Source organism: Juglans regia, chromosome 12 (genome assembly GCF_001411555.2).
Source record: "Juglans regia cultivar Chandler chromosome 12, Walnut 2.0, whole genome shotgun sequence".
Lineage (NCBI taxonomy): Eukaryota > Viridiplantae > Streptophyta > Magnoliopsida > Fagales > Juglandaceae > Juglans > Juglans regia.
The window spans coordinates 18019468-18046728 of record NC_049912.1 but is presented as its reverse complement, the minus strand read 5'-3'; the positions used below and the strand labels follow the sequence as shown (position 1 = coordinate 18046728).

At 35.7% G+C, this 27261-nt stretch overlaps 1 protein-coding gene across 1 annotated transcript; it reads right to left on the bottom strand.

Moving 5' to 3' along the window:
- Positions 1-11997: 11997 nt before the first annotated feature.
- LOC108995880 (protein FAR1-RELATED SEQUENCE 4-like) lies at positions 11998-15109 on the bottom strand. Its single transcript, XM_035683778.1, has 7 exons — positions 15041-15109; positions 14837-14929; positions 14668-14757; positions 14462-14588; positions 12691-14338; positions 12247-12607; positions 11998-12147 (listed from the first exon to the last, which is right to left on the bottom strand). Exons 1-7 carry the CDS (start codon positions 15107-15109, stop codon positions 11998-12000), a joined length of 2538 nt encoding a protein of 845 aa, XP_035539671.1.
- Between the last annotated feature and the right edge of the window lie 12152 nt (positions 15110-27261).

Genomic DNA, 27261 nt, shown 5'->3' with positions numbered 1-27261 from the left:
CACTTAGGTAATTAAAAAGAATGTTGGGTTTCATTGGGGGGCTAATCAAGAGAATGCTTTTGCCATTATTAAAGAAAGGTTTTGCTATGCACCTGTGTTAGCATTACCTGATTTTAACAAATCTTTTGAGATTGAATGTAATGCCTCAGAAATAGGGATTGGAGCCGTTTTTATGTAGGATATGCTGCCCATTGTGTTCTTCAGTGAAAAGCTAAGTGGGACATCCCTGAAGTACCCTACTTATGACAAAGAGCTTTATGCTCTTGTTCGTGTATTAGAGACTTGGCAGCACTACCTGTGGCTAAGGGAATTTGTGATCCACACTAATCATGAATCATTGAAGCATCTCAAGGGTCAAGGTAAGTTGAATAAAAGGCATGCTAAATGGATGGAATATATTGAGACATTTCCCTTTGTCATCCGTTACAAGTAAGGTAAGGAGAACATTGTTGCTGATGCTCTATCTCGAAGGTATGTACTTCTTACTTCTATGAGTGCTAAAATACTTGGATTTGAATATGTTAAAGGCATGTATGCCGATGACGCTGACAATTTTTTTATGTGTATATGGCATGTGATAAGGTGGCATTTGGTAAGTTTTACAAGCATGATGGTTATTTGTTTAAAGAAAGCAAACTTTGTGTGCCAAGTTGTTTTATGCGTGAGTTATTAGTATGTGAGGCACATGGTGGGGGATTAATGGGATACTCTGGTGTCAAGAAAACTTTAGATATTTTGCATGAACATTTCTTTTGGCCTAAGATGAAAAGATATGTGAATCGCATTTATGGAAGGTGCATTACATGTAGAAAGGTCAAATCTAAGGTTTTGACACATGGGTTGTATACACCTTATCCATTCCTAGTGAGTCATGGTAGACATATCTATGAACTTTGTTTTGGGGCTACCTAGGACAAAAAGGGGTAGAGATTCTATTTTTGTGGTTGTGGATAGATTTAGTCAGATGGCACATTTCATTCCATGCCATAAAACAAATGATGTCACAAACATAGCTGATTTGTTTTTCAAGGAGATAGTGCCACTCCATGGTGTACCTAGGAGTATTGTTTCTGATAGGGATGTTAAATTCCTTTGCTACTTTTGGAAGTTGTTGTGGGGGAAATTGGGTACTAAGCTCTTATTTTTCACTACTTGTCATCCGCAGACTGATGGTCAAACTGAAGTAGTTAATAGGACTTTAACTCAGCTTTTACGCAATGTTGTTCATAAAAATTTAAAAACTTGGGATGATTGTTTGCCATTTATAGAGTTTGCATATAATAGGACAATGCATACTACTACTTCATATTCTCCTTTTGAAATTATTTATGGTTTTAATCCACTTACTCCTTTAGATTTGATACCTTTACCTGTTGATGACAGGAGTAACTAGGATGGATAAAAGAAGGCGGAGTTGGTGAAGACACTTCATGAGAGGGTACGACGACAAATTGCCCAAAAGAATGAAAGGGTTGCTTCCCAAGCCAATAAAGGGCGAATACGTGTCATTTTTTAACCAGGAGATTGGGTTTTGGTTCACATGCGCAAAGAAAGATTTCCAGCCCATAGAAGGACTAAGTTGCATCCTCGAGGAGATGGGCCTTTCCAAATTCTTGAGAAAATTAATGACAATGCATATAAAGTGGACCTTCCAGGTGAGTATAATGTTTCTGCTACTTTCAATGTTTCTGATCTTTCTCCTTTTGATGTAGGAGAAGATTCGAGATCGAATCCTTTTGAGGAGAGGGGGAATGATGGGAACGAAAGTGGGTCTAGTCTTAAAGATCCTTTACAAGTTCCAGATAGGTCAATCACAAGATCAAGAGCCAAGAAGATCAAGGATGCAATGCAAGGATTGGTGCAATCCACTTGTGATGAAACTTGCAAGAGCCCAACACTCAAGATAGGCTTGAAAGAAGGAGAACCATTTTTGATCCACTTGATACAAGTTGTGGAAGACATAAGTTAGAGTTATTTTTTGAGCCTATTATTATTGAAGGCTTTCAATTTGTTAAAGGATTTATTTTATTAGTTTAGAATAAGTGGGCTTGAGGATGCTTGGCCCACATATGTCTTATTTCTTATGAATTAGGATTTTTAGGAAAATCTTGTATTTTGGCCAATGGTTTATTTGGAAAGTTACTTTTTAGAAACTAAGGTTTCATGAATTTACTGTAGCGTTACTGTAGCCATGACTACTGTAGCCGGGCACTGTTCATGTAACATCCCTTATTTTAGTGTATTTTTATTGAAAGAATTATTTTTATGGATTCAAAAATTTATTCTCTTATTTTAAAATTGGTTGAATTTTTAGTGAGTTTATTTTTATGATTTTAATTTGGTAAAAATTATTTTTATGTGCTTTCTTAATATTTATTTATTGTTATTCATTTTAAATTGCTTTTCATATTTAATTAATTACTGTTGGATTTAATTATTTTAATTTCACTTTACCATTACGTTTAAATTATTTTATTTAACTTGTGGTTTTAAAATCGTTTCCATTGGATCATTTTTGGTAACCCAAGATGTGAGGATTGAACCTCATTTCTTTCCCTACTTTTTTTCTTTTCCTCTTTCTTTTCTTTCTTTTTCTTTTTCTTTCTTTCTTTTTTCTTCTTTTCTTGGCTTCCTTCCCACGCGACCCAGCCCCGTCCCTCTCTTTCTCTCCCGTGCATTTCCGTTCTTCTCCCAGCCCACTGCTACCGCGCCGCCGTGGCCGACATCGCCCAGCCCATTAGCTTCCCCACCGGCCGGCGACCACTCCCTGTCAATCCCAGCCTCGTGCCGCCGTGAGCCCCCACGCACGGCTTAAAGCCGCGGCACCCTTTGAGTTCCAGCGCCGCCGTCGGGCCACCTCTGGCCACCATTTCTTCACCACATCATCCTCGACCTCTTAGCAACCCATTGGACCCAACCCCGCCTCCGATCCGTCACCGGTGAAGCACATTCATCAACTTTTCCGATTTGGGTATTTTGGTCTTCTACCGCCTATTGAGCCGCCACCCACGGCCAACCTTCACCACCACTAGCTTTACCGACCTCCCTAGGCCCTACCCTATCATTTTTAGGTCTTCGTTTGCCTCCGTTGAAAAGTGGGTTTTTGTGACCCACGGCCACAGTGTATTTGACACTGTTTTGTTGATGTGTTGCAGCCTCTTGCAGTTTCGTGATCCTTCAGAAATTGCTATATAGCACTGTAAGTATTTCTCCAAAGAACTTTCGTGATTTAAATGTATTTTTGCACTAACTCATTTCACTGTATTTAGTTGAACATGCTGGACTGAGTCCGAGGAGTACGAGGGTCGGATGGATTAGTGATTGGAGTTGTTTGTGTGATTGATTGGGTTGGTAATTGTTGGTTTGGATATGGTGTGGTTCATGTACATTGCATTTTGCACGCATGATCATGTTTGTAAAGGAAACTGGGTTTTCGTGTATTGGATTCATGTTCATGTGTTTATGAAAACTGGGTTTTCATGTGAGAATGGATTTTGGGTGCGTGTGTATCACGACCCCAAGCCGAGATGGGGCATTATCTCGGTGGAGGTCCTCTGGTTACTCGGGAGCGGAATATACTGAGTAGCGTCCCCTGGATTGTTGCCGGGCGACAATGGGATCGGACGAGAGATTTGTGCCGACTCTGTGGTCCTTCTGCTGGTGGGGACTAGAGGATGTCTGGCCATGAACGCGCTGGGCGCGGAACTGAGCATCACTTGTTGTGTAGTGGGTGCTCGGCCATGAACGCGCTGGGTGCGGAACTGGGCATCGCTACGAAGCCAAGACGTGCGGATGGTCCCTAGGGGAGGCCATGGTGCATAGGGTAATAACGGATTAATTGGCTATTTTCTGGAAAAATAGTGTGTTGGATTTTGTGTAAATCATTTTCTGGGAAAATGTTTTACGGATATTTTGGGCCAAATGGGATTTTGGCGTGTGTTGGAAAATAATCATTTTCGGAGAAAATGATGTTTTGAGGAAAATGCATATTTCTTCATATGCATGCATGTTGGTTGCATTAATGCATTTTCATTACGTGGTTATTTGGGTTATACTTACCTGCAGTACCATTTTGTGGTAACGCAGATTTTGATGCAGATGAGGAGGATGAGGGCGAGCTTGAGGAGACGGCTCCGCCCGAGGAGTGATCTGGGATCACTGGCTTAGTTATCTTATTTTACTGTATTGTATTTTAATTTTGGATGACTGTACAACTACTTTTTAAATCTCTTATGAGATTTAAATTGTATTAAATTCTGGTACTTAGTCGACTTATCCGCTGCGTTGTTTTTGTACATTGTTGCATGTACACACACACTTGGCACTTTCGTTGGGATGCGTGATCGTGTTGTCATCATCCCGACGTCTCGATTCCTGTGTTTCCTTACATGGGGTCGGGGGCGCCAAAGTTCATCCAGGATCATTTTGGATAAAATGGGCTTTGTTTTTGCTAGGGTTTTGATTAGGTTTGGGTTTAAATACTTTTTGTAGCCTCATTTGAAGGGTTAGACAATATTGAATTTTATTTGTGAGTTGAGTTTACTCCTCTTGTGCTTGATTGAACTCTTGAATTTATCAAAGGTAAATCACAACTTTTGTGGCGTTCTTCCTTGTAATCTGGGTTCTTGAGACGGGTTCTTCAACGGGTCTAGATTTTAATATAATCTAGATTCTTGAAACAAGTTCTCATCAGGTCTAGATTCTCCATCCATTGACTTGATTTTAACTTTCTTAGAGAGTTTTCAAATTGATTGTGGATTCAAGAGATTTCATTCCTGCAGGTTCATATCAAACAATATAGTCTTTAATTTCTTGCAAATAACCTTACACTATTTTCACAGCTTTTGGGTCAAACATCATTGTGATACTTTGGCAACAATCAAGAATGCCAACTGAAAAACTGACATTCAACCTTATACAGGTTTGTGCAATCATCATATTTATTATAACAGTCATATACAGAATTTCTCTAACAACCTAATCAATTCGAGGACAATGTAAAATGCTGAGCATGTCACGTTTTATTTTTAAAGTATCTATTGAACAACAATTCTTTATGTAAAATCTTCCAAAACTCTATGCAGCTATACTAAGACAATCCTAACAGTCATCATCTTGGTTTTAAGATTCAATCACAATTACGAAAGATATCTCATTCATAATTTTATTTTTAAAGTTCCTTCGAGTCATAACTTTAATATCATACTATAAACCATAATTCATACTTGCCAGAAGTCATATACATGCATGACCATAAATACAAATATACTTCCATTGACTTACGGGTATATACATTAACAGTGTTTTGATTAATTCCAAACAAAATTGGTATTATCAAATTTCAGATACCAATTTCAAACAATTTGTTACATCTTCTAAGTAATCATTTTATTCAGTTCTTGTATACCTCAGACTTTCACTCTACATTTATTTTCACATCTGTTTGATGTAACTCTAGATCATAATGAGATACTAATGTCATAGTGATTCTTATTGAGTTCTTTCAAGTTTATTAGAAATATCTTTCTAATCAATTTTCATTTCTAAGTGAAATCCTTGATTACAAGTCTGACTCTATATTGTTCAACATTACCTTTAAAATTAAGGTTTTGTCTCCAACACCCATTTACATTCGACTTTTATACATTTCAGACAATTTAGACGAAATTTCAGACACTACATTGATTCATGAATTTCAATCACTCTTTTATGTATCGGTCTTTTATAAAATCACTTATTTCTATAACTTGTAAAAACATATGCGAACCTTCATTTATTTCTATATGAAATTAAAATTTTGAAAAATACACCATGCAACCTAACTAAAAATCAAATCGAGAAGATCATATGAGGTTACCTATTCTGATGTCTCCATAACCAATTCTTCAGTGGTGTTTCTCTGATGAGGTAGATGATTATTTTCTTGTTATTCCATGTTATCATTAAGATAATCATAAAATGAACTATAAGTATTTTAAAAGTACAAGAATGCACTTTGCAACAATCACATCTCTAGTTTCTATACTCCCACTGATTTTTCCAACCATAAGGAATCTGACATTTCAATTTCCTCAAGATTCAAACCAATGTTTTTAATACCGTACCGGATATTATACCGGTCAAGACATTGGAACGAAATATTTCGGTACCGGTACCGTTTCAGGATAACGTTTCGGGATAACATTTCGGAATACTCGATATATAAATAAATTACATATAAAAATTATATTCTAAAATAATAGTCTATATATAAATAAATTATATATAAATACATGTATTTATAAATTATAAATAGTCTAATCTAAATTGTGGGTTAAAAAATAAACTTGTAGTTTGAAAAAACGGAAAAAAAAAAAAAAAAAAAAAAAAAACACTGGCCAAAATTGAGGCCGGTACGTCCGGTACCGGCTGGTATTTTGACCGGTACGAAATAGATATAGTACCTGTACCGGCCGTCTGGCAGGTACAAAAAATTTCGAGACGGTCGATACAAAAAATTTTGACCGTACCGGTCGGTATGGTACGAAATTTAAAACTATGATTCAAACTATGAATAGAGACAATATAACCTAAATAATTTGGATCTCCATGAATAATAAATAATGTACCCATTAACTATTATATGATCCAACTTTCTTTCATTTGAATTGTAAAGTCTTACTTTAGATTGACTATTCAAACATGTATAAGCCTTAAATCAAGTATCCTATCACTCCACAACTCAAAATAAGTCTTTGAGACTACTTACTAGAAACATAATTTAAGATATATACTAATATCTTTAATAATTTTACTACACATATTTTGAAGAAATTAACAAAATAGATCAGGGTTATGATCTAACTCATAATATTTGTCGTAACACTCACTACTTCAATCTAATTCAATGATTTTCACCTTTCTACCTAGCTGCATTTCCTCCCCATGAGAAGTACTTCAAGAATTTTTAATGGTTTGAGACTTCTCATGTAACAGATAGATACATCCATACCATGAAAATTATCAATAAAAATAATGAAATACTTATATCTATCAAACATTATAGAGAAAATGTTTACATGCGTCTATATGCATTATCTCAAGAAATTCTCTATTTCTTGTATAATCTTTTCTTGATATGTTTGATTTGTTTTCCTTTTATGCAAATCAACACACATTCTGAGATTAGAAAATCTAAATGCAGAAAATATTTTATATACTAACCTCTATAACTTTTCTTAGAGATATTCTCCAAACTTTTATGCCACAAATTATATTTCAAATTCTATACCACAAATTGTAAATAAAAAAAAAAAAAAAAAAAAACCATAAATCATTTTTCACTTGGTTCCAATACATGCCTCATAAGTGAAAAATAAAAATGTTTAACAAAAGCACTATACTAAAGGCAAATAAGAATTTTATTGGAAGGAAAAATGGAACAAACATAAATTGCATTTTGAAACGATTTAAAGTCTGAACATTTGTGCTTGAGTTCAACCACTAAAATAAGTATGAACATTTATAGGGTTTGATTTGAAACTTATACAGGTAGAATACATATGAACATTTGTACTCAAAGTTCAATCTAAAAAGAATGTATAAACATGTATAAGATCTTATTCGAAACTTATACAGAAAAAGGTTTACTCTTCCTTTCGAATCATGTCTCATGCTTATGGCACCTAAACTTTCATGTGTCATTGTTTCTTTCAAACTTCAATTGACACAATTCTTATATTTTCATTATTATTATTTCCCTCATTTCCCAAAAGATACAAATGATTTTTCATACAAATTAGCAAAATAAATTTGTATCTAGCCAACAATAATATACCAACTTTTCCATATCTCAATACTTTAATGAAATAATAATGCCTCTGAAGTAAACGTTTATATACAAAACTAAGAAATTCCTTTAGTTTGATATGTAGTAATTAATCCAATATTCTTAAACATTGTATTTTTCTGACTCTTATCACTATTCTTAATAATAATTTATGTTACGACTTAAAATGGATAAATCAGGGTCTACAACTCTTAGTGTAAATTTGATATGCTCAAGTTTCTCTATACTAGAGTCAATTCCGTACAAAAAACCTTATACAGATATTCATATACTTATCGCAAGAAAAGCATTTTAATCACATTAATGCTTTGAGTTTGACACTCACAAACAATAATCAGAATTTAAACAATTATAGATGAACTAAGAGTGTTATCAAGATCCTCAATTGGGAGTAGATCTTGATACACAAAGTGTTCTCGCCAGTATTAAATTCTGTAGATGAACTAGTCGTATTATCATAATTCTCCTTTGGAAGTAAACTCTGACATACAAAGTGTTCCCTCCAACTTTAAATTATGTGGACGAACTAGATGTATCATTAGTATTCTCCTTTGTGAGTAAACTCTGGAACACAAATTGTCCAACCCTAACTTTACTTTGATAGATGAACTAGTAGTGTCATCAATATCCTCCTTTGGGAGTAGATCTTGACACACAAAATTGTTCACTCCACCAGAATAAAATTATATGGATGAACTAGTTGTATCATCAGAATTCTCATTTGGAAGTAAACTCTGACATACAAAGTGTTCACTTCAACCTTACTTTCGATGGATGAACTAGTAATGTCATCAAGACCCTCTTTTGGGAGTAGATCTTGATACACAAAGTGTTCACTCCATCATATCCACCTTATTATGGAGTTTAATGATTTTTCATCAAAATTAAGAAAATCTTGTATATTTGGGCAATCAATATTTTCTTTAATTTTTATGTAAATTATTTACCTCATATTGGATAAATATATATATATATATATATATATATATGGCATGATAATAAGAGCCAAAATAAACAATTCATACATGTATTTAATAATAATAACATGTACATAAAATTTAATATATGTATTTAACAATAATAACATGCACAAAATAAAATTTAATACATGTATTTAACAATAATAACTTGCATAAAATTTAATTTAGTACATGTATATACCAATAATAACATGTATAAAAGATGAAATATTCTACCCATCTGCCTACTGCCTCACATACGGCACACGAAATCTTACGTGGCCTTTTCCTTTTTTTTTTTTTTTTTGAATTATAGTTAATTAAACGTGCGTTTAGTTACCGAATGAAATTCAAATTTCATTCCCACCCACACCCCCCCCCTCGCGCACAACCCCCCCTGCGCACAGCCCCCCTGCGCACAGCCCCCTGCGTTCTTCCTCCCCCCTGCGTTCAGAAATTCCTCTCTCAAGACTCTCGACTACCACGACGGCAACTCGACCCCCCGAGCCAGGTGTAGGACGGAGCACCCAAACCCGCGACGGACTGATCTCGACCCCGAGAGAGAGAGGGCGTTCTTCACTTCACAAAGGCGAGTAATACATTTTTTCAAATTTTTTAATGTCGTGTAACGTACAAGTGATTGTATTCTCATTGTTTATGGTGATTGTAATCTGGGCTATGGAAAGGTGTAGGCATATGGATTGATAACACCACTTTGAGAATTGAATAACATGTGTTTGTAAAAAAGACTCAAAGAAAACATTCTGCCCCTCAAAAAAAACATTTGCTCATTTTGTGATGTGGTGATGGAAATGATGCGAATGGCATGCTTCATATCAAGTCTGCACTCATTTAGTCAAAGGTTGATGCATTTCAATGTTTCACTTGTGATTCTAGTGTATGCTCATGCTATACACACAACTGTAACTTTTGGGATGGAATTGTGGAGCATTGGTAAATGTGGTGACTTACATATATATATATATATATATATAAATACATATATATATAAATATATATATATATATTTATAATAGGCAAAGAAGAAGAATAGTAAGATGAAGATGAAAAATGGCCTTCAATGATAAGTATTTGACTTTCTATTTTCCTGGATGCATGTGAAAATAGACTATCTCATTCTAATTAATAGAACTTTTGGAGTGAAGGCATGCAAATTATCTCTCGGTATACTAATGAAATATACTCTAATATTATAGTTTCATTGGGAGGGCATGGGGTCCTTTCTCTCGGGTCTTCTTTGCTTACACATATATGGATAACATTATCATTCCCAAAGGCTGGTATAACTGGGGTGACCCAACAAACATGTTCCTCAGCCCATGACCTTAATGTGATGTAATGCGAAACCCATGTCATCTAAAAGACTGCTCCTCTGTTGTGCTGTTAGGGCCCCCATGTTCTGTGCTATTGCATGCACATGACATCCCTATATATACATATATATATATCCATCATATTTTATATATATATATATATATAATAGGCAAAGAAGAACGATGGTTTTTAGGAAGTTTTCGTTACCTTTACTTATCTGGTTTTAAGAAAATGTACTGTGAACTATCAGTTTTTACATTGTTTTAGTCTCCATGAATCTCATGTTTCTAAAATTATGCTTGTCTCCATGAATCTCATCTTTCTGAAATTAAACATTTTGTGGGATTTATTGGATGCTTTTGTTGGATTTGTGCTTGTAGTAAAATTATAATCAGCACTCCTTCCACATTTCATAGTAGTTTCTATCCAAACTGTGCTACCCCTTGAGTATATGAATGTATTTTGCAGAGCTAATGCACAATAGCCAAAACTTTTCATTTCCCAGATTCTTATTCTCATCTTTGCTTGGCACTTGCCCTCTATGGTCTTATTGTCGGCATTATCTTGTCTTCTAGAGTTGGCCATTTCAGATCAGACTAAGAAGGCTGCTGTGTTGCTGAATGTTCTTTTTACCTAGTTATTTGTATAATTTTGAGGAGGAAATTAATTGTGGACATGTTAGTTAAATATCAAGAATATCTATTCATTTGTTAGTGAACTGACAAGAATATCTATCCTATTTTGCAATGTGCACCCAAAGTATCCATTTACTAATGACACAACAACCTATGTTTATCTATTTACCAATGACAATGTTTATCTATTTTCAGCAAATGACAAGTTCAAGTACCAATACCAGTTCAAGTGCGTGGACTTCAAGAGGGAAAGACAAAGCAAGTTTGGACAGGCCACTTTGCTATTGTGGCATTCCATCGAAACTTCGAATATCTGGGAAGGGTAATAGTTTTGGCAGAAGATTTTACAACTGCCCAAACTATAAGATCAATAAACAATGCCAATATTTTGAATGGATTGATCTTGAGAGTCAACAAAATCCATGCTGCAAGATGACGTTGGAGTTAGCTCAACGAAGGAACGAGAGGTTATTTCATGAACATGTAACGATCGAAACTACCAAATATAAAGCAATGGAGAAGAAGTACAAGGGAACCTTAAAAGTGTTGTTCACATCGTGGTTGTTGTTTATTGTGATTTTTGCTGTAATTTTTATGTATCCCAAAAACACTTCTGTATGTCGGACAATGTTTCAACTCATGTAATGTAAGTTGTTTTAGTTTTAGACAACTGATTGTAATGAACATGTGATGTAATTAGTCGTGTTTAGTAAATGTAATGAACATGTGATGTACTGAGTTGGCTTTTGTCAATATTTTAGAATGTTATGGACATGTTTTGCTTTTATAATTATGAACATGTGATGTAATTATTTATTTTTTTAAAAACAAAATAACTAGTTATTTTATATACCAAAAGGCGGCATATACGAGAAAGTCACAAAACGATAATGAGTAACAAAACAAAGCAAAACTCAGCTTAAATGAGCAAAACTCACATACAACTAACGTGGTGCATTTATAATTATGAAATGCATAAAAACATTACACCAACAATTGTCATATACGACCACGAAATAAATGTGCACAAAATACTTCAAGATTTCTATAATTTATATAATAATATTTTTATACAAGTACTGCATTTGACTATCTATACATTCTTTACAACCACAACCGTCAACAAAAAGGCTCCAGGTTCTCACAAAACCTTTCAAATAACCCATCAAAAATATAATAATGATTGTCATACATGTTGAACACCCACAAAAAATACTCAAAGAAACCCATAAACAATGTTTCACAAATTCTCATCATTGCCCGATAGTGTTTGTTGTATGACAGTACTATATTGGGTTCCAACAACAACATCTTCAACGTTAGCACCAACTTGGGGGGCCGAGACCTCACCAACTCCAACTTGTTCGTCAGCAAATATTTTCCTGCAAGTCTAATTTCCAAAATGCCAAAAAATACACATTTATTAGAAAGGAAAAGAAACACTAGTCCAACATATATACAATTAATAGAAAAAAAAAAAACAGAGTACCTGTTTCTTCTTTCTCTTGGTTGCAGCCTTCTCCACAGGTGGAACCTTTCTCTTAGTTGGAGGTCTCCCTTTCCCTCGAACAACATTAGGGCTTAATATTTTCTTACCCTTATCCACGACGTCGCTCTCATTGACCTTGGTTGAACCGGACTCAAGTGGTAATTCTTTAAAATTATGCTCAAACTCATCCAAAACCCGCATGAATGCATTGACATGCTCATCACTTGGGGATACACGCGTCGCTAATTTCATACATCTTTTAACCACAAGTTCATACCTTCGTGAGTCCGCATTATCCCGCAAATCATCATAACTACTTTTGACTTTAAGTCTTTTCTCCACCGATCCAAGATGTACCTCTCTGGCAACATATGAATCTTCTTCATTTGACAAACTTTAAATACATGCCTACAAATAATGCCCCTCATCTCAAACAGTGCACACGTGCATTTGATATCACATTCCTCCTCGTTATAGTAAACTATGAAATGGACGGTTTTTACATGGTCACCCGTGGAAATTTCATCCAACACATCAAATGTGGAAATACAACCCTGTTTGCTAACAGGTATGCAATTACAACAAATCATCCCCCACACCTCCCCTTGGATTTCTTTAAACTTTGCATTTGTATACACCGCTTGGAACTGCTTTTCAAAGTGGAATGGAGTCACACATGGGATGATTTGGTTGCACGAATTGAAATCTGCTGTCGTCTCTACTTCCACCTTCTTTCTCAGAGCATTGTCAAATTGATCGACAAATTCCTTTAACGTTGTACCAGAATGCACATATCCGTCGAAAAAGGCATTCATGCTTTCAGACCGCTGTGTAGTGCTCATGCCAGCCCAAAATACACCTTTCAAGTAAGCTGGAACCCAAAATGATCTCTCGGTATACAACCCTTCCAGCCACGCGTTATCACCAAGGTCATATTTCTGAATTAGTTCCCCCCATTTGGCATCAAATTCTTCACAGCTATGCGAATCATATAGGGCACTCTGAATGTCAGTCTTTAACCCTGCGTTGAATTGGGAGTGAGATCCCAATTTCTCAGGCAATTTCCTCATGATATGCCATAGACAATATCTATGGCGAGTTTCTGGGAATACCATCGCAATGGCACTCTTCATTGCCCGATCTTGATCTGTTATGATTGCTTTTGGAGCCTGACCATTCATGCAGTCCAACCATGCTCGGAACAACCACACAAAAGTACTTGTATCCTCACTTGAAATCAATCCAGCCCCTAACAGTATGGACTGCCCATGATGGTTTACCCCAACAAAAGGAGCAAAAGGCATACTGTATCTATTTGTTAGATACGTCGTATCGAAGGTGATCACATCTCCGAAACACTCATACGCGGCTCGACTACGTGCATCAGCCCAAAACACATTTCTGAGTCGCAACTCATCATCAACATCAATCACAGAAATAAATCCATCATTCATCTTCCTCATCCTCTTAAAGTAATCACTAAGTGCTTCGCCACCTCCTTTACCCAGCCTCAATTGTCTGGCTTTGTCAATATAATTTCTACAATCTTTCTCTTGAAATTCAAGATTCTCGAACCCGCCCGCATCAACAACAAGTGCTCCAAAATTTTTGTTCATTCGAATACATGCCCTGTCATTTAGATCGAGCATTCTTTTACTGTATTCATCTAAACACTTATGACTTCTAAAAAATCTAGACTTCTGTGGGCTGACAGTAGCATGATTGTGACTATTCTCAGCAGTGGTTAAAACCCATACACCCTTTTTGTCCAAGTGAGCATTTAACTTCGCCTTACAGTCTGTTTTAATTGTTGGTCGCGGCTTCGAGATATTACTGTGACTCGGATGGTACTTGCCGCCACGTGCACACCCAATTGTCACATACTTCGGTTTCCCAGATGCATCTCTTTTGGTCCTCTGTGTGATGACACCAAAACCTTGTTTCTTGGCATATCGCTTATAATATGCAAGAAGCTCTTTATCAGTGGCGAACTCCATACCAGGTTTTGGCTCCTCAACTCCTTCGTCATCATCATCAGAGACTTCATTAGTTTCCTCGGCCTCTGCCACTTTATTTACGTCTGACGAAGTTTCTGAAAATGAAAATGAATATTTCATATTAGAATTTATTTTATAACACTGTATGTTTACTAATTGAGTTAAGAGTCTAATACCGTTTGTCAGGTGATAGCTCTTATCAGTCGTGTGTGATGTACCTCCAAAATTCTTTTCACTTTCAGCACCCAATGACAATGGCACTGTTGATGATTCACTTGCTAGTTGGGGAGTCTTTTCAGATCTTGTTGACTCCTCCGGATTACTCGATGGTGGCATCGATGGATGCTGTAATGAGGCATAAATGTTCAAATAAATTCAATACATATAAAAAAAAAACAGCTAAAAACGATTAAAAGGAATATACCTGATAGGTACGTTGATCTCGTGTGGACTCCTCCGGATTACTTGACGGAGGGTAGGGCATCATTGGTCCAAAAGATGGCATCGATGAAAGCTGTAGTTAGGCACGATGTTAGAACATCAGAAATGCATAGAAGGAAAAAAAAACTTAAAAATGTTTAAAAATAAGCTACCTGACTACCCCAAGTGCATGTATATGGATTTGGAAATGCATTTTGAGGCAACATAAATGGTACGTAGTATGGGTTTCGTGGACCATAATATCCCTATAATACACAAATAAAAAATACGTTTAACTATGTATAAAAAAAAATACATTTAACTAAATGACAATATCGGACACAACAACGTTTCCAAATGATCAAAATGTTTCATACCTGAGTCGGCAAAATCGATGTAGAAGCTGTAGATGGCGTAGGTGCTGTTTCATCTTCCTTTTTGTCCATCCCGCTATTTCAACTGAGTTTTTAGGATAAAGTTACTAAAATGCATAAATCATTCCACAATTGAGTACGCTAAAAAGGCACCAAAAAGGCATAAAAAAAAGCAAGTATAAAAGCATCATAGTTTTGAATCTCATTTTTTTGTTGTTCATAAATGTAGTTGGAGCAACAACAAAAAAATGATTACTCGTACGTTTAAATTACAAACAGCATACATTTGAAAACTAATGCTAAAAAAATAGTTGGCTTTTAATGCAATTTCAATCAAATAGATTTTATTAGTACTCCTCCTTACATGTAGGCCAAACTCCTTAATAAGAGAGTCCAACATGTTAAATATTTAATTAAATGAGGTAAAATGTAAAATCAGGATTCAAACTTAATACCTATACTCTAATACCATGTGAAATTATCATTTATTTCAAAATTTTAAACTCGAGAAGAGATAAATCTTTTTATTTATTTTATATACTAATGCTACACACTTCGACTCCTGGATACTTCTTGAATGCACAGCCAACATAAGTAGTTGAGCCTTGCGGTATTTAATTGGTCATCAGAAAAAATTGGCAACCACTAGTAACTTCGTAAGCAAGCATTTTTTAACCACTTGCTTAATATCGGCATCTTTAATCATCACTCATGGACTAAAGCCATAACAAAATTGTATTGCCTATTGCGCATCCAAAGGAAAGGTGCAATATATTCAATGTTCTTGTCACTACAAATTCTCCCAACAATATATTTGGAGTTTGAATGGATCATTACGCTAACAACTGTTCCCCATAGAACATGCAGATTCGAGCTAATACAGATATAACAGAAGGGCTAATTAATGACCACCACCTTTTGGAGGCAAAATCCGAAGATAAGATCAACTCTCTTACACAAGGCATATAAAAAAAAAAAAAAAAAAAAATTAACCAACACTAACACCCACCCCAAGTTCCAAGTTCACAAACAGATTGAGAAATGAAACCTAACAAGAGAAATGAAACCTAACAAATATACTGTGATTTTCGGGCAATAGTAGAACAAAAAAAAAACAAAAGCAAAGAAAAATCCAAACTTTATCTACTGATTTTCGGTGCTCTGTTTTCCTTGCAAGAGTTGACACGGGTAAATCATCAAATGAGAGCCCCACGTAGAATGGAACAACCAACTGATCTGAAAGCGAGCTGAATGTCTGTATGAATTGAAAGAAAAACATTAAAAACGAGATTGTAACATATAAGAAAAACGAAAATGGGTCAAAGATTATAAAACAAGAAAAAAAAAAAAAAAGGAAAAAAGTCAAAACCTGTGACAGGTTGGTAGATGTACAGCTTTAAGAATTACACGAAGGTGAAATGGCCGGCAGTCCCAGACGGTGTCGAAGGTGAAATGGCTGCTGTCGGAGGAAGGAGAGGCTGCTGGCGTTACTGGCGCTGCTGGCGGGAGGGAGAACAGAAGAAGAATGGGGCCTGCGAGGGGTGGGGAGGGAAGAACGTGGGCCTGCAGGGGGTGGGGAGGGAAATTAAATTCGAAACATATTGGGTATAATGTTAGGTTTAACTAAACGCAACGTTTAACATTAAAAAAAAAAAAAATATGCCAGATCACTTTTTCGTGTGCCGTATGAATGAAACCGGAAGGTGTATAGAAGAACTCATAAAAGATTTAATAAAATTTTATACATGTCTTTAACAATGATAACATGCATAAAAGAAAAATAGAATTTCAGATTTCTTTTTTAATAAAAAAATAATATTATAATATAATATAATCTGACTGGTCCAGGTCTAGATCGGACCGGTCCAGTAACCCGGGCTGAAACCCGGTTCATTAGTGAGGCCTTTGGTCAACAAAGACCATGGTTCGGGCCTACTGTACAGGCCTGCCATTCCGTTTTTTGTTTTCTTGTTCTTCTTCCAGGATGGGCCACAATAAGAGCCCGTTTGTTTTTCTATTGGTCTGGGCCAAGGCCCTTTACAAATCAGAAACCACAACTAGATTTCATCTTCTTCATCAAATAAGTTGGCAACAGTTTTCTTCTTTCTTAAACATTGTAGCGGCGCACCTGTGAAGCCACCTTCGGTTTGGCGCAACGGTGGACGTCGCCGACGAGGAAGAGACGGCATGGCATGCCCATCCTCCTCCCGCCGCCGAGGTCCACCTCCACTCACGATTTTCCTTTCTTTCCTTTTTTTTTGTTCCTGCCGGAGAAACCACGGCAATGGGCTTTAGAGCCCTCTGCCGCCTTTACAGGGGCATCGTGGAGGAGCTTTCCAGCCTCCTTCCAGCGTCGACAGCCTTTAACCGATGGGACTTTATTTAGGCAGGGGCAGCACCCATTCGGGACTTCACAGCCCCACTGTGCCACCCCGGCCACCTCCTTTACAGCCGCCTGTTAAGACACCGGCCACCATTCACCAGCCAACACAGCGGCTCCACCATATATTCACGATGGTCCCTTAACCCCATTACCCAGCACATATATAATATAGTCAAGGGACAAATACACATGGCTTCCCAACTTTCTCCCATCATAACACAGCACAACAATCAGGTTTTTTTTTTTTTTGAAATTCCCAACATGCATCAACGTAAACAACGCACAAAATGTGAAATACGCCCAATCAAAGGCTAATGCAAATTATCATAATAGGAGAAATAGGTACACAAAACTGAAATACATTAGTAGTTATCAGTGCATTGCAATTTCATATAACACAGAATCAATGTTTAAAACATCATCATAAAATTTCTCTCTCAGATCGTAAAACCAATATTTTTATTCTTTTGCAATGTGATAAAATCACAATATACGAAAGCACATATTCATTGTATATTTTATCGAGATCATAAAAAATCTATAACCTATCTCTAATACCACATGTTAAATATTTTAACATGAATATTAATAATTGAATTTTTTATTTTCTATGATCCACAATAATAAAACAACAATAGCTAAAAGACATACCTTTCTCCATCTGTTTGATAAATAATTTGATCTGACTATGAGAGAATAATCGTCCTAGCAACTTAGCCTCACAAGTATCTCCCGATGGTTAGAAGCACTCTAATGTTGTAAGTGAGAACCCTATAACCCCTTAGTACTATTTGTAGACTTCTGACCATCAAGAAATCTAAGACTTTGTGTTTGACTGTGATTAGAGATATGAGTAATACTATATGCAGTCGTGGAGTGCACAAGCGCCGTAGAGTCGCTTTGAAAAAGAGTGGGGTCCACTATTAAAAAATTATTATTTTTTTATATGGGTCTCGTATTTATTCATTTTTTTTAAAGTGATTGCACGGTGCTTGTGCACTCATGACTACAACTATAATTTCTCTTAAGAGTTTTCTTATCTCATTATAACTCATTTATTAATTGATAAGTTTTCAGCTATTCTAAACTCTATCAAGATGAGTGTGTGGGACACAAAATTTAAATAAATCTCTTACAGTAGGTACACAACTCCCTCTAATGTGCTACTGCCCAACTTGTCTGCAATCCTGCCAAGGGATATCTATATTTCCTCTCATGTGAATAACTTTTTAACCTTATTATTTTAATAAGTTAAAAGAAGGTTTTCAGAAGAGTTATATTTAATTATTTAAATTATATTTTAGTATTACTTAACTAAATACTAATAAATCTAAAGTCTAAGCTTGTGTCTATTATCATAGAGATATTTTTTCCCTTTAAGGTGGTCCTCACGAGCCTCGTATCATTTTTTGGACTTTACCTACCTATACTTCCAAAACAATACGTCCAAGTGTAGTAGGTCCTTTACCTTTTCTTTTTTGAAGTTATGGCAAAAAGCATTCAAAGTGGAACAACAACAAATGATAATAGAAAGAAAAGGCAAAGGCAAAAAAAATAGAAGAGTTCCGAGAAAAAGTTGTCCCTTCGCTTTCTATGGAGTGGCATGGGCTCCCAAAGACACCATATGATCAAGGCCACATTCCTCGTGGTTCAAGTTTAGATAGTGGAGTATTCTCACTAATATTATTTATTATTTTATTATTATTTTTTATATACTTTTAACTACTATTCACTATTATTCAATATTCTATTATTATTTTTTAATTACTACTATTCACAAAATATCTGATATCACTTCACTACCCAAACACAACCAATATTAGGTTAGACTTGATCCCGTATGAAATAATTATCGTTAACTTTCAATCTTTTCTGATAAATACACTTTATATTTTTATTCCTCCCTAGTAACTAAAAAGAACCTCATTGGGAAGTGACGAAGCCACCCCATCTAGGGTTGTAATCAGCACGGTTCTATTCGGTTTTGGATATATTGTTGACCGATTCATTCAGGGAATCAGAACTTTCAATTTTTTCGATTCAATTCGGTTTTATTGGTGTGATTCAGTTTTGTGTTTTTTTGTTGGGCTATTTGGTTTTTAAGACACAAATGAATAAACTCTTTAGTTCAAAATATTATTTCCAGCACAAAACACCATGCATATAATCAATTAACCAAAGAATATATCATCTAATAAGTGTTATATGATATACTAATATGTGTTGTATACATAATATGATAGATAGGCATGATAAATATTATCTCGTTTGTATTAAGTCACTATGATATGCACACACACACACACGTATATATACATAAATGTTACTTATCAAAAGAATTATTAAAAACTGAAATATGTAACTTAATATCTAATGTAGTATGTAAATCGCTTCAAAATACGGGTGCCTTGCCTCATGGGCGGGGGCGGGGCGACCCTTCCTCGTATCCCGCCCCCCATATGGGTGGAGGGTAGGGTTTGTAGTTTGCACCCCTACACTCCGCCCCAGTGCCGAGGGGCGGGGTTGGACACCTCATCCCTGCCCCTGCCCAGTCCAATGGTATCCATGCCCCATTGGCCTAAAAATTATTTCTGGGTCTAAAAAAAAAAATTTGGACCAAAATTATCACATAATTTAAATTGTAAATTTAAATTTGTAAATATAACTATAATTTAAAAAGTAATAACATACTTATTAAATTTGTTAGAATTGTATTTACAAAATTGTGTTGTCTTGGCCTCTTAGGCCAATTTTTATAATTATATGTCCTAGCAGGATGGGGGGTGGGATGGGGGGCGGGGCGAGAGCCCTCGCTGCCCACCCCTACTTCAAAATGTGTAAACATGTACTTATCAAAATATATATTATATACTTATACCATATTATATATATAAGTATGTAATTTAATATGTAAGGATGAATAATAACATGTTAATAACTTAATATTAAAATTCATATTTAAGGATAAGTTTATATCAAGGAAGCATAAATAATATGGTTAAAATTTTATGTTATATTAGTTTTATAATATGTATAATACATATAATATAAACCAATTAAAATATATATTTCAATTCAGTTCTGCCCAATTGGGTTTTTAAATCATAAAAATCAGAATCTAACCAATTTTTAATCAATCTTAGCTCCCAAAAATCAAAACTAACCAAACCAGTATTGAACCGGATCAAACCATTCGGTTCGATTGGTCAATTTGCCAGATTTTTCTTTTAGGTCTAACCCCACCCACCCACCCCACCTCTCTCTCTCTCTCTCTCTCTCTCTCTCTCTCTCTCTCTCTCTCCTCTTATGGAATCTTCTTTTCTATACTCGCATCTTCAATTTTCAAAACACAACTCCATTCTCGATTGAAACAATCTCGTTATCCATTATAAAAAATAAAACAAATGGATTTTGGAGTTTCAAAGAACTTGGAGTTTCGAGTTCGAGATACTTACAAGTACAAGGTGAGATGGAGAGAAAAATGGTTTAGGTGACAACGATGACAACATTAATGTTGAATCTCGATCTAGTCCCTAAACACTATGATCTCCACGCTAAGGGTAGCCTTGTGATGACCGAATCTCCGTTCCTCTCTTGCTTGATTTTTGAACAATGGTGGTCAAGATGACCACTCTGGTATGGTGAGATTAGGTGTTTAGGCTTGAATGAGTGTATGGAGTGATGGAAATGGTTGATGAAGTGTATGGGCTACAATGGGGTAAGGGCACACGGCACTAGAGTGGTCTAGGGTTGGCGCCACTTGGAATTCGGGTTTAGAGTTTAGGAAGTAGAGATGGACGGCTAGGGTTTTGGAATTAGGGTTTGGAGTTGGGCGGCTAAGGTTGGTCGATATGGCTAGTGAGAGATTTTAGGAAAGTTTCCTAAAATCTTGGAAGTCAATGGGAGATAGATATGGCTGGCTATAGGGAATAAGATGGTCAATTAGGGTTCCTAAAATGTAGGAACACTAATATGGCAAGTGTGATGGACGGCTTGGTCAAATCCAAATAAGGCAAGTGTTGCTGAAATTTGAATTCAAATGGAATAGTGTTTTGGCTAGGGCAAAAGATGATGCAAATGACTTATGGAAAGATGACTAACACTATCGTTGGTCGACTTTAGGGTTTATTGGATTGGAAGAGCAAATGGATGAAGAACCACTAGAACACAATGAAGATCACTCAAGAACAAAAGCATAAAACACTTGAGCACTTGAATGAACAAAGATAAGAATTCAACCGTTGATTCACAAATTGCACAAGTGTTGAATAAACCTCATATATATATATATATATATTGATAATCAAATGAAATAAAATGAAACACAACTTGGATTCACGAATTGCACCAAGTTGCAAAAATAAGATAAATGAATTACACATATTCAAAGAATTGTAAGGTGTAATCCTCTTTTTGGGGTTCACGAATTTCACCCAAAAAGCCCAAGTGCAGTGGCACCGATTTGTGATATCTCAAACAATAATCTTACCTCTAGGGTATTCGTCAAAAGATCCTAAAGCAAGTGAATGATGTCTTATCTATAAGCAAAACAAGTTGGAAACCCCCAATAGGTCCATTAGAAATAAATAAATAATTAAATAAAATAAATAAACAAGTTAATGACATGGACCAAGCTTGGTCGTGGCATGCATGGCCCCATGGTGGGCTAGGTTGGTGCATGGTGGTCTTAGGGCTGGTCCATGGCTAAGTGGTGCGGCATGACTTGCTGCTGGTGAGCCATGTTGGTGCGCTGCATGGCCCAGGCTGGTGTCCTAGGCGCTGGTTCTGCATGGCCCAAGCTGGTGGCTTGGGAGTTGAGGCTGCAAGGCATAGGCTGGATGACATGCCTGGTGGGTATGCCACTGGCCTAGCCTGCAAGGCACGGGCTGGAGCCGTGCACTGGATGGCATGCCTGATGGGCATGCCACTAACCTCGCTGGCATGCGGCAGGAAACTGTGCGTGGGCGCGCACTGGTTGGGCTGGCTGTGCAGAACATGGGCGCGCGCATCGCCTTGCGGCACATGGGCATGCGCAGGGCCTTGCGGCCCATAAGCATGTGCATGGGCCTGCGCATTGGGACGTGCATGGGCATGGGGCGCATGCCTGTGCACATTGCCGCATGCATGACTGCTCGCATGGGCAGGCGCTCACTAACATTACTGGCCCACATGCTGGGCACCCCGTGTGTGCCATCGCACGGGCCAATAATGCATGCATGCTGGGCGCCCCGTGTGTGTCACCCTACGAGCCAAGGCATGCTTGTGGGCTAGCCAAGGTACATGTCTCCACCATGACTAGGGCATGTGCGGCATCTCTAGAGGCAACTCGAAGTGGGGTCTAACAATCTAGTTGTGGTGACAGTGAGTGAGAGAGAGGATGAGAGAGGGTTTGAGTTAGAAATGGCTGAGAGAGAGGGGAAATTGGGTCCTCATTAAACCAAACTGAAGCCATTTTGAGATCCTTAGAACAACGTTGTTTCATTACAAAATTTATTTTTTAATATATATTGGGCTAGGCGGACCGGTAAAACTCAGGCAAGCCCAAGGCCAAGCCTAGCAACCCAGCCCAGACATTTTCCATGGGTAGGCATTTGCCCATCCGCCCGCACCAAGCAGGGACAGGGCGGCTAGGTACGGGTACCCGAATCCCTAATCTTCCCATCACCATCATCCCCGTTTTCTCCTTTTAACCAATTATTTCTTCTTCTTTTTTTCAATGTTCTGCATAGCTGCTCATGGACTTTGTAACTTAGATAAGCACCAAGTCACCAATGAAAACTGCCTGCACGCCCCCTAGGAGATTACCAACGTCCTGCTTCACCAACCACTCTGGTCAAATACCTTTTATGTCCTGCTTTTCTCTTTTTTCTAACAAGTTTGGTGTTCAACAACATCTGCCTCAAATGCATGGGACCTTACAAAGTGTGCTTCACAACAATCCTATACTGAATTGGGTTAAAAATCACCAAAACAGTGACATTTCCTTATCTTTGTGCCAAGTAACATCAGTTGTGCTAACTTATGTAACCATTTCTCTCTCTTTCTTTCTTTCTTTCCTTCTTTTTTTTAAAAATTCTTATTCTTTTTGCTTGGTATTAAACATATTTGGGTTGTTTATCAGGGTCTCCCTCCCATTGTTTGTACTCATTTTAACTGCGTTTGGTTCCCAAATTCAGTTGAATTCAATTGAGTTCAGTTTAACTTTAAACTGAGTCTAACATCTAAATACATAACTCTCAAATTACTAAACTCATCCCAACTCAAAACCTTCTTATACGTGAGACCCACAACCTTTTTAACTTAAAACATCTTTATACATGGGACCTATAACCTTTTTTTAATTTTCTATAAAAAGTATTAAACTCATCTTATCATTCAAACACACTTTAAACTCAGTTTACATGGGGCCACATAACTCCCTCCACTATTCAACTCACTACTTTTCATAAAAAATTCAACTCAGGTCAACTCAAGTCAACATCCAAATGTAGCCTTAAGTTTAATGTTAGTATTTATCTTGCTCAAAGAAAAAGAAAGGAAAAAAAAATAGTATGGGGACTGATTGAAAATCCTGTGATAGTTTGAAAGGTCCTGTATAATTTCCCCTAATAATAACTACTATTGCAATTGAACATTTATCTCACGTTCTAACCTAGATATATTTTTTTTTATTCTAAAATGGGAATTCCCATACTATAGGCTTTTTCCAATTAACCCTACTCGACAGCATGCCCTAAACTACTATATGGCTTAAAATATGAGAGAGATGGACATAAAAAGTGGGTTCTATAGTATTTATTTAATTGTTAGATTTTGTTAAAATAATAAAATTATTTTGGGTATTTTAAATAATAATGTAATAATGTAGTATTTCATTTTCCTTGTATGTTTAAATAAAATCTTGTGCATTGATGACGAGTCAACCATATTTATGGTAATCCAAAATCATGAAGATTTTGAAGTGCAGGAGAAATGTGAATCCCACATTGAGTAATTATAAAATAGACAAGATGTTTATATTGAATCCTCCTTACCATAGAATTTTCTTGAAGTGAAAGAGAAGTGAGCTTCTAAAGCCGCCTAGCGGTTCCCGCATCATGCTCTGTGTGCGAGCAATGGGCGCTATGAGGGTCACTTGAACTCTTCATATTAAAGAAGGGGATTTAATATCCACATCATAAGAATGTTTTGCCCATTATTTTTGAATTTGAATGGCCAATTTTATTGTACTCTTGATGGTCTATTATTTTATAATCATATGACCATTTCGAAAATGAGAACAACTTCTCTCTATCTTAGAACATTTTTCCCAATGTTCGAAGAAATGAGATAAAATATGTTCTAAAGAAATCGTCGTTACGATCAAGTTGTGAAGTCTAAAAAATTTTTGCTTTCGTGTTTTTATCATATATTTACTTATAATTTTTCAACATCAATGTTGTTCGAGAATTTGACTCGGGTAGTTATAAATATTGTGTGGTCTATTTCATGTGCATATCTCTCTCACTCTAGATTTTAGAGTTCAGTCAAGAACTCGAAAAAAACCTGAATTGTAAGATTATGCTAACGAAATTTAGTCCAATCGTATACTCTAATCCAAATATATGAATATCAAATTAGAATAAATCTAACATTTTTAGTATATGAATGGAACTAACATTTTGAGGATGAGGATCCCCTAAAATGAATAGACCCATGAATAACACTTTAATCCTACAATATTTATTGAGTCTTTAATGTTGTCGAATAAATTCACACGAATAACAATAAATGTAGCAAGATCTACATTATGTCTATCTATGTCATAATAGAGGCTTCAAATTTGAGCAAGAACTTGAAGAGATATTTTTTTTTTTTCACATTTTGTTCCACTTTTTGAGATCAAACAACCTTTTTCTTTTTTAGAACCTTTATTTACTTCACAATTTTCTTTTATTCTATAAATTTTCATTAATTTTGCACTAATTTGAGAATTTACCTATGTTATGATGGATTTAACTTTCTAATAACTTTAGATTCAAGAGTGATAAGAAATAAAACATATTTTACTAACTAATAGCGAGTCGATGAGTATAACTTTAAGAATTTCTTTTGGGTTTAGCTACTCATCATCATCATACACTACACACCACACTTATTTTAATTTTCTTAATTATTTTTTAAATTTTGTTTGGTTTTATTTTTCTTAAACTAATTGAATTTTTCTACTCATCATCCATACACTACACATTTAGTAAGAGAAAAAAAATTAAAAATTAAAAGATTATGTTTTATGTATGGTGTGTAGGGATGATGAGTAAAATTTTTCTAAAAAATAAACTATTGTTTCATTTTACCATTGAATAAGTTGGTGATATTCTTAGTCACATATATTTCGATAGAAAGTTTGAGATTTGAGGAACTTGTTGATGAACATCCACTCATTTATCTATTTGCTTCTACACTTACCCCCTCGTTATGTGGTTTCATTGATTTGAAAAAGAGTTTTTATAGAATCCCCAAGCCTAAGTCCATGAAAGCCAAACTCCCAAACTCACTAGGAAATGGGCACAACGTGGGGGATGAAGAAGAATTGCAACAAGAAGGAGATGAAGATTGGAAAGTACTGAAAAGGGGGAGGGAGAAGAAGAGGAATCACGTTGTGGGTAGATGAAGTAGTAATTTTTGACACGACCTGTGAATTCTACATAAAATTAGTGGATTAGGGTCAAGGATTCTTACTTATTTAATTAAATGGATAGAATTAGCTAGGATTGGCTCATATGCTATTCGAATACAATAATAATTGTGGTCATGACAAACAAATCTAACACTGACTCAATACATAATCAACAAGTTAGAGTCTAGGAATCCGACTTATTTAATTAAATAAGTCGAGTTAAGGTATAAATTTGACTTGACATAATCCAAACTCGATATTGGGCACGATTTGTCAGTTCTAAGATTGTATGCACATTAGTAGGGGTGTGTTATCGGTTTGGACGGGAAAAAAATCCCAACCAGATCGATAACCTTTCCAGTTGGTTTTGGTCTCAAAAATTCCGAATTTTCAATTTTCAGTCCGGTCTCGAGATAGGTTTTTTTCACTCTGGACTAGAACGGACCGACCAAACTAAATATATATATTTTTTAAATAATTTTTTATATAGTAGCTGTATAACTTAATTTTGTAATTCTCGTCTAACTTATGACTATTGACCATATAAATATTAAATATAATATTAACTAATATATTATTAACAATGAACTAAATTAACAATTAACTAATATATTATATAATAAATCATAATACTATACGCAATTATACATACTCTAATATCTATACCTAATTAAAATATTTAAGTAATTTTTTTTAAGATACTTAAGTTGCCAGTTTGAAGTATTCATGGACCATGATAATTATTCATTAACCATGAATAAACTATTTGAATTTTAAGATAGGCCATTATGCATTAACTATCATAATTCATGCACATACTTGTGACTATTAACATTATTAATATAATTATAATCAATAATTTTATTAATGAGTTAATTAGATAATCCGTATTAAAGAGCTCACTTTATTTTGATTTTACTATTTTATATAATTTTTATCTATTAATTTATTTTTCAAGAAAAAAAAAAGAGAAGAAAAAAATTAAGTTAATTTTGGTAAGTTGAGCTTTAATAAAAAAAAGCGGCCATTTTGTACAAGCCCAATTTGAATGAACCGATTGGACTTATATCTACTGGTCCGGTCTAATCTAGAGTACTCATTGGTCGATCTTGAGGTAGAAAAGAAATGAATCAAAAGTTTTGGTTAGGTCCAAAATTAGGTTTGTTTAGACAGTAAAACGAG